This window comes from Tribolium madens, unplaced genomic scaffold, assembly GCF_015345945.1.
Source record: "Tribolium madens isolate multiple individuals breed KSU strain unplaced genomic scaffold, Tmad_KSU_1.1 Scaffold_97;HRSCAF=244;Tcas5.2_LG3a, whole genome shotgun sequence".
Lineage (NCBI taxonomy): Eukaryota > Metazoa > Arthropoda > Insecta > Coleoptera > Tenebrionidae > Tribolium > Tribolium madens.
In genome coordinates this window covers 1506415-1515822 of record NW_025401069.1, presented here as the reverse complement: position 1 = coordinate 1515822, position 9408 = coordinate 1506415, and the positions used below count along the sequence as shown (strand labels likewise).

The window sequence follows — 9408 nt, the reverse complement described above, 5'->3', positions numbered from 1 at the left end:
TTAGCTGAGTATGTTAGAATTTTATTTATAAGGATAATTTGTGTGATGTTATTTTTGGGGGCAAATTTAAGTTCTTTTACTTTTTTTGTTAAGTTAGTTTTTATTTCTTTTTTTTGAATTTGGGTTCGTGGYACTTTACCTCGCTTTCGTTATGATAAGTTGATGTATTTAGCTTGAAAGAGCTTTCTTCCTAGTTCTTTAAATTACTTAATTTATTTTTTTTGTTTTAAGACGCTTATTTTTGTCTTTTTAATTTAGTTAATAAAATTTAGTAAAAACTAATAGAAAATTCTATTTCTTTCATATATTTTCAAAATATATACTTATTCAAGTTCATTAGTTAGTTTTTATAGAGTATCTTGTCTCATAGTTTATATGTTAATGGATTTATAATGAAATATAGGAAATAGGAAACTGTAAGAATTTGGCCTGTAATGATATAAGGGTCTTCAACGGGTCGTGCCCCGATTCAAGTTAATAATAAAATTAAAGTTACTATTATTCAGAATAAGGTTTTGTTGAATGGGTAGAATTCCAATTGGTATACAAAACTCTTGCATCCTGTATATCAAGTACCGGGTCCTCTTGTTGAAAAACTTACGATATTACGTAGGAAAACTGAAAAACATTTTTTTGTAAGGACTTTATTTCACATCAATTTTATTAAACAAGATACAATATCAAAATAAATAAAATGAGTCAAAATTGTGTTCCAAATGGGCGTGGATCGGCAGAATGTCCACTACAATATGGAACAAACTTTACAAGTAATAAAAAATGGAACGTCATAATAAAGGAACTTAATCGTACAACCCATAATATCATACACTTTGCAAAACAATCATTTCTAGCATTATACCTATTTTTAAGTACATACCAATTTAAAACGTGTGGGCGTTTCTACACACGCCACACCCCAAAGCAAACTCCTCTCCGGTTGGTGGATGCTTAACATGAAGTGGACACTCATCTCCTTCCAACTGTTTGGCTTTTGGACCTAAAACATCTAAATAACACTAAAATTCTCCCAAAATCTCCAAAACAAACCGGCGGGACAACTCGGTAGTTCGCTTTTCGACAAATTCGTGACTCTCTGAAAATCATCGTGACATGGATTACAAAAATGCGTTGTTCCGAAACAGAAAAACACCGCAACGGAACAACAGTAGCGACACTTGTATTCGAGAAAATCGGTGCCGTGTTTGGGGCACATCTGGGCTCTGGCTACGTCCGAACAGCCTCCACAGACCAACTCGGTGGGGTCGTAATTCTCCCCCACTTCGGCGTCACACCGGGCTTCTCCCCCGTAATACGCCTGCAAAAAAATTAAATGAATTTATATAATTGGCCTAGGAGGGAAAAACCGACTTTATTGCACTTGTAGCAAACGTAATAAGCATATCTGTCCATGGCGTAGGAGGCTGGATCGTTGTAAAACCTCGCCCCGGGTGTGGCAATAGCCTCGACCGTGTGCAGCCCTTCGTATTCTAACCTCATTAAAGCCTTCCTTCTCACATCCTTATACAAATCCCGAATCGGGCTTAACAGCTCGTCCAAAGTCGGATGAACAATTTCCTCCTTACAAATCGGACAAAGCGAGAACGAGAACGTGATCCGAGGCCCCGCCCATCGCTTCATAAGCACCGCCTTACAACAGTGCAGATGGAACACGTGACCGCATTTCAGCTAAAACCGACCAATCAAAAACCATTTTAGTCCGGTCAAAATAGACATTTCAAATAACTAAAGTTCCGACAGAGCTAAATTTTGATGGAGATCTTGGGTACACCATTGGGGGAATAAAGTGTCAAAAGTCCCCGTCGATCCCATGTGTGTTAAAAAAGTTATTCGGGGTCAAAAGTCAAAATTTGACGTTTTTTTAGATTTTTTTCGAAAACGGTAAGTTTTATCAAAAAATTAGTCCAGACAAAAATTATAGATCTTGAAATTCTCTACAAAAATGATCCTTATACTTTTTTTCTAAGAATCACCATTCCTGAGATATCGCGATTCTAAAAGTTGAAGGAGTCACATTCTACATGATATGCACAGAGTGCGCCAGAACTCGCGTCCCAAAGAAAAATGCTATGTAGGGTAAGTAACCAGGAACAACGAAAAAATTTAAAAAAATTCTATCTATAAAAATTTCGAAGTTATGAGAGTTTAAATTTTGCACTTTGACTATTTATTTCTGTAGGATAAATAATTTTCCAAGTTTTTTTGCTACAGGCTATTAGAAGAGAAAACAAGGAAGCTGTATTCTAAATTATAACTCTGTTTAATGTTATTTGTGGCTTTTGTTGTCAAAAGTTTTGTACCTTCACTAAATAATTGTAAAAAAACATATACAAAATCAACAGTAGCCTTAAATAGTTATAAAAAATGTCAAATGTCAAAAAATAAATGTCAAAATTTATTGACATATAGAATTTTTTAAACATTTTTTGTTCCTGGTATCTTATCTTCTACTCAATTAAATTTATAAAAATCTCGATTCCATTAGAATTAAAAGAATTTATTTGGTAATACATACAGATTGTTTAAAAAATCGCGCACTTTCTTAAAAGGGAGTAATTGGGTAGTCCCCAGAGTACTGAAAAAATGTTTAAAAAATTCCATCTGTCTAAAAATTTTTGACATTTATTCTTTGATATTTGACATTTTTTTATGTCTATTTAATAATACTGATGACTTTGTGTATGTTTTTTCATAATTATTTAGTAAAGGTACAAAAATTTTGTCAATAAAAGCCACAAATAACATTAAACAGAGTTACAATTTAAGATACAGCTTCCTTGTTTCCGCTTCTAATAGCCTGTAGTAAAAAACTTGGAAAATTATTTTTCCAACAGAAATAAATAGAGACAAAGTGCAAAATTTAAACTCTCATAACTTTGAAATTTTTATAGATAGAATTGTTTTTTAATTTTTTATATGTTCCTGGTACCCTACCCTACATGGTATTTATCTTTGGGGAGCGAGTTGTGGCGCACTCTGTATGTGCATATCATGTAGAATGTGACTTTTTCAACTTTTAGAATCACGATATCTCAGGAATGGTGATTCTTAGAAAAAAAGTATAAGGACCATTTTGGTAGATAATTTTAAGATCTATAATTTTTGTCTGGGCTACTTTTTTGATAAAACTTGCCGTTCTCGAAAAAATCTAATAAACGTAAAATTTTGACCTTTGACCCCGAATAACTTTTTTAGCATACATGGGATCGATGGGGACTTTTGACACTTTATTTCTAATGGTGTACCCAAAGTCTCTACCAAAATTTAGCTCTGTCGGAATTTTCGTTATTTGACCACTATTTTTATGACTAATTTGACCGGACTATTTGTTTCAACATTGTCACTCACTTGTATGGCAGGGGCGCACGACAACGCCTCCGTGAAGCAAATCATGCACATATCGTCGGCGTCTTGCCTCAAATTCGGCTCATTGGAGCACCCGTGAAGACAGGGTAGACATTTGGTCTCGCCGAGAATTCCGCCGCACATATGGCCGCAATTTAGGAGTTTGGGACATGCGGTGCGTCCGTATTCTTGACACTCGTGGTCGGCGCAAACGTTGCCGATGGCCAGAAGGCCGGAACTTCCGGTCGCGCCACAGAAACGACAAACTCCACTCATTCCGGCGCCTCGGGTTCGGGCCCCGCCGTCGCGATACTCGATCAGGGCTTTGAGAGTCCGAGCGTCGGCCAACGCCAACAACCAGAAGAGTTTCGTGCGGCCGCAGCCTTCGTGCAGCTCGACTTTGATCGCTTCTTCCTCTTCTTTACACACCTATGGAGGAAAAGATGAAATACGAGTTAACTAAACTGCTTGCTTCCAGGTTCAAAATTGCAAAAGTACATAAATTTAACGTACTTTTTTGGTGATAAATACAGGGTGTTCCGTCTAAACCATACATTAGAAGTATTGAGAGTTTTAATAATCGTATTTATTTGAAAATTGGTACATAGCCATAATCCATTAAGGCCTCCTAAATGAAAATATTTTCAAGACGGCTTATACCGGAAGTCGGTCTCAACTTTCTTTTTTTTAAATAGAAAGGTATATTATTTACTGCGTTTTTGGATTAATCGGGTTATTTTAAGGGAGTTTTATCAGCTTTCCCTACACCTAAATTTAGCCGTTTTTGAAATATTTGGAGTTTTTCAAAAATTTTTGGAGCACCTTCCACTTTAAAAATCGGTAACTCTGCCATTTTGAAAAATTTTGGATTCGTTTTTTTGGCGCTTGAAAGAGAAAGCTTAGGTCTTTCTTCTGGTGTTTTCAAATTTTAAAAAGAAAATTAACAACCCTAAAATTTTAAGGTTACTTTTGTAATAATTCAAATACCCATAACTCAATTTTTCTAAATAAAATACCCCAATTTTTATTTTACTAAATGGAAGAGAATTCAATTCTGCATCGATCTGTATTAACATTCTATACCTAAATTTAATAATTTTAAAGTTATGGTGACTTATAAGCGGAAGTGCCGCCATCTTGAAAATATTCTCATTTAAGAGGACCTAATGGATTATGGCTACGTACCAATTTTCAAATAAATACGATTATTCGAACTCTTAATACTTCTAATGTGGGGTTCAGACGGAACAGCCTGTATAGCTGTATAGTTGGAAATTTTTAAGTTTTCTGGTAATAAATTTTCATTTATGTACACTATAACAGAAAATTCTTTAAATAATAGCGCATCTAATTCTGCTATCTTAATTTGAAATTTTGATTCAGGTTGCAGTTTTTCCTTTAAATCCAGTTGGAAAAAGCCCTTTTTCCCTTCTCTGGCAAGTCGGCTATGTAACAAACTTAGCATAGTTGCTGTAGATATGTACTGAAAAATGTATTACGTATCCACGGTAATATTAATATAAACAACAATGCTTTAGTAACAGAGTATGATATTTAAGTGACGGGTTTAAAAATCTGTTAAAATGTTTTATTGTTTCATTTTTTATGTTCCATTGTTCAAGTTCAATTAAGTATTTCTGAAGAAAATATAAATTTAATATTTCAATATAAAGCAATAGTATATTATGTTAATAGGAGTAATAGTGATAGTTTATGTGGCGAAGCTACATGCCAAACGTAGTGAGGCAAGTAATTCAGCTGAGCCACATAAACTCACTTTTTCTCCGAATAACATATACTATTTTATCCGCAAACGTACTCAGATCGAGAGTAAAAAGCAACATTAAAATTAGCAAGTAAATGAACAAATAATCAATATAATATAATAATTAAACAAACATCATGCTGCGTCAGTATTGGAATTTGTGTTGAGATTCTCGAAAGTGTTTATTAATCTAACTAGTGCATGACTGGTGCAGTTAGTAGTGCAAAATGTAGAATGCTGATGATCTACATTGTACATCTCAAGAAATTGTTGAAGTAGTGAAAGAGAAAAGAGACAACATTGGGAAATGTCATGGTAAAAGTAAAAACGCAAAAACAGAATTTTTACTCCATGACTGAAAAGTAAAACTATTACTTGTGAATTTTAGATATAAAAGTGGTCATTTTTGTTATAAAGGTGTTTTAAACCTGTTGAAAGCAATACTAAAACAAAACATTTATTTAAGGCTTACTAAATAATTATTAATGACGATTTTTGTTATTAACAAAAATTAAAGAGTATTATTATTATTGGTTATTGTTTTATGGCAATTATGCAATTACATATTAAGCAAAATTTTTTTCTAATTAATAATAATCTAAAGACCATAAGTGTTAAATCATTTGTTTTTTCCATCCACAATGAGCCGGTGATACAAGAAACGGATTGAAATGTACTGAAGTATGTAACCATGACAAAACGACACTTTAGTAACAATATGACATTTAGACCAGTAGTGGATATCAATTTTTAATAAAATGTTTATTTGTTAAAATAAAATACGATAAAATATGTATAAGAAAAAATATTTTTAATTTCAACAAGAAATTGGAAAAGAAATTGGCGAAATTGTTTATTGTTTTTCGAGGACACTCACGCAAGAGCACTTTTTAATTAACAAAAAACGTTAAAAATAAACAAAATTTTGACTTGTCTGTTTATATTTTTCTGGATTCGATCCTTGAAAATAACCCTTTTAATCCTCGACGAATGACGAACGTACTGAAATGCTGAAAAAGGCAAGTATCTTGGTAATAAATGACGTCATAGTAACAATATGACATTTAAACCAGTGGAGAATATCATTTTTTGATAAAATATGTCTTTATTTGGTATGAAAAGTTAACGAAGATCTTTTATAATATTTGTAATTGTTTAAATTGTTCTTTAATTATTTGCAATATGTATTTGAGAGTAAAAATAAAACAAAGGTTTTCTTTTAAATTTGTTGAAATCGTAATCCACAGTCATGCAAAACAAAATTGAACATTTTCATGTTTTCTGTAATTAAAAGCGCGATTTTGTGTCTGAAAGCAAGCGTTGCTAGGGTAAGACCACCTGCCAGCTACAATAAAAAAGTAAACAATAATTACTTGTCTTTGGTGATTTCGTGTTTTGCGATGAAGGTGCAAAAACCTGTCACAATCGGCGCAAAGATTTCCGCAAGTGTTGCACTGAATCACAGCGTTGGTTTCGCCATCATCGTGGTTCGTACACGTGGGTCTAGGTGGCGCCGGTTGTCCATCGGCGTTACTCCACTGCCCTGATGACAATCGATCCACATGATCCTTGTCTAGGACACAGAGCGAAGCAAGAGCTAACCACAAAGTAGGAGTCCTGAGACACATCGTCGGGACTCTTTGCTCCTCGCTCAACTGAGTCAAAGCTAAAATATTCTCAGCAATAGCCCCTTTGGTCACATTGGCCCACATCTCGGATAATTTCCCTGCGGCCATATCTTTGATTAAGTGGACGATGACTTCAGCTAGTTTCCGATTGACATAGCCTCGTAGCCACCAACGCTTCCCCAGATTGTCTTTAGGGTAAATGGAAGTGGCTAAAGTGACAGTATTTATTTCTTTAGGGGCTCCACCGGCCCCATTTTTGCTCTTGACTTTCACTTGAACCGTCAATGCTTTGGCTATAACGCTCAAAAAGACGTCCAAAATTCCCGGTTTATGCTTATCGAAGGAGCCTCGATAAGTCGCAGAGACTATACTAAAGTCTTTCGGTGGTAAATTGGTGATTCCCATGACTTTAGCGAACGAATCTGGAGTGATTTCGGGCAAAATTCGACGTAAAAGTGAAGTAACCTGTAATTGCATGTTACAAACGAATGACAAATGTTTCAAGCGCCACCTGTCGCTGAACTCGAGCACTCCCGGTATGGAGAAGACTAAGTAAATCCCCGAGAAGGCCTCCTTGATGCGACAAATAAGCCCGACCAACTGAACTCCCAGATAAAGCCAAAACCATCGATAACATCTCAAAACAATAAGTATCTGAATTTTTAGTAACATCTTGACTGTTTGACACCCCGTTACTTGAACAAAGAGACACTTCCCATTCTTCTCGCACACGTTCTGTCTCTTTCCGTATCGCTTGAACGATATGAACAATCACCTAATTGATTAAAAGATAATTAAAGTAGTTATAGAAAAAATAAAGTATGTGACATACTTGTTTTTGCAAATGTGTCAATTTACTTCGACTGAATAAAATCCCAACCATGTGTTCCCTCAAATCGTTACTTTCCTCCAACGGTTCGAGACTCTCACTTGCCGACATCGAACCACTATCATTCAAATTTTGACCTTCTTCGCCTTGAAGTAGTTTTCCAAAAACTTGCGATGTGATCAATCGAAATACTCGGAGTGTTTCAGCTTCGCAATTTCGTTGCTGAATGGTGGCAGCATTGTATTGTTTGCCCACTTTCAAAGACTCACCTTCGATTTTACCCAAGACCCGGATTTGTCTCACACGGACTGAATTATCCGGGCCTTTAAGCTCTAAACGAATCACACTATCGATCGATTCTTAAAAGAAAACAAACATTAGCTTGATGTGTTTTATTTTAGTTTGTGGTTACCAGTGAGAGGGCAGTTGACCCAACCGCCTAGAAGTCTAGTCTCGACTTCGACAGTCCGTAATTTAATCATTTCGTCGGTGTTTGGGCCCGAATAAAACGTAATACTTGAAACCTTGTTCTGGAAAAACTTTTACTGTGAAAAGAATTAATTGTGGAAAAATACAAACCCCCAAATCGCGACAATTGTCAATATGAACGCAAATCAAAGTGGGATGGTGGTTTTGAGCACACACAATTGTCAAACTTTTCGTTTTATTTCTATCCTCATCTCCTGACTCCCAAAACGTCTCAGTCGAACCATCAGTCAAACTCCCAATCATCGCTTGTCTACTCGAAGCTTTAATCTCGATCGACGAGGTCAAATCTTTGAGACATTCGACACTACAGTTGGCTTGATTGAGAACACTTTGGTGACTTTCGTGCATTGAAATCGTACAATCTTCCATTTCTTCACTCCGGGACAAAATTTTACTTATATTGCTAAAAACCTAACCACGATTTATGAAATTGTAGTTTAAAAAATTGTTAGTTTACTTGAGATCGGTGTAGGAATGAATGATCACTAGGGGCAAATCTCAAGCCCCAACACCGGACCGCCATTTGTTGCAGGGATGAACCCATGGGTAAAAGTACCATAAGGTCGGCGATGGTCTGGAGGAGGGCATGGAATGTGCTAGGAAGTGGGTGAACGGCATCGCCCGCAATTGTGATATCGGAAAGTGGATGTTCGCACACGTTCAAGTCCTAGAAAAGATTTTTTATTCAAAAATTCTTACAATTTTATAGGAGCAGGTTTCTATGTAACCATTTAACACCCTTTTTATGTACAATCAGCGTAGAAAAGATTGTCCTCCTAATAATCCGCTCGGACTCTTAGAAGTTGAACCCATAAACCACAACAATAAATAAATCTTTTTTATTGTAAACGTCATTTCATATTTAACAGTATATTCAGTTTGAAGTAAAGCTCAGTTACCGATTTTACTTTCAGTTGAGTAAATAAAAAAATATTTTCAAAAATTCACAACTCTATACCGCAACTAAATATTAATTAAAAAATAATTAGTTATTTATTTACTAAGATAACAAGAAAATGCTGTTTAGATGGCATAATTTAATAAACAATATTATTATTTAATTTTTTGATAGCTTAATTCTTTTTATTCTTCGAAACTGTCAAAATTTACGGTTTTTCTCCCGTGTAAGGAAGTTTTGACAACTGTTTGGCATTTCTCAATACAAAACGTCAAATTATTTTTTTTTAACAGATTTAAAGCAAGTTTAAGCCTTGTTGACTCTAATTCGAAGAATAAAATGTTGTATTCCACTCGTTTGAGTGTAAATCGAACGCTTTATTCCACCTCGTGGATGGTAAACCACTCGTTACACTCGTGGTTTAAAAATCCACTCG

The 9408-nt window shown here is 35.1% G+C and overlaps 1 protein-coding gene across 1 annotated transcript in view; it reads right to left on the bottom strand.

Moving 5' to 3' along the window:
• Positions 1–634: 634 nt before the first annotated feature.
• Positions 635–9408, bottom strand: part of LOC123015319 (E3 ubiquitin-protein ligase MYCBP2) — a 69675-nt gene continuing 60901 nt past the window's right edge. The window contains 10 exon segments of the mRNA XM_044415008.1: positions 635–997; positions 1048–1315; positions 1369–1686; positions 3367–3792; positions 6502–7221; positions 7268–7531; positions 7589–7944; positions 7998–8115; positions 8165–8485; positions 8532–8741. Of these exon segments, the coding sequence (XP_044270943.1) occupies positions 882–997; positions 1048–1315; positions 1369–1686; positions 3367–3792; positions 6502–7221; positions 7268–7531; positions 7589–7944; positions 7998–8115; positions 8165–8485; positions 8532–8741 (3117 nt within the window). The 3' untranslated portion in view covers positions 635–881.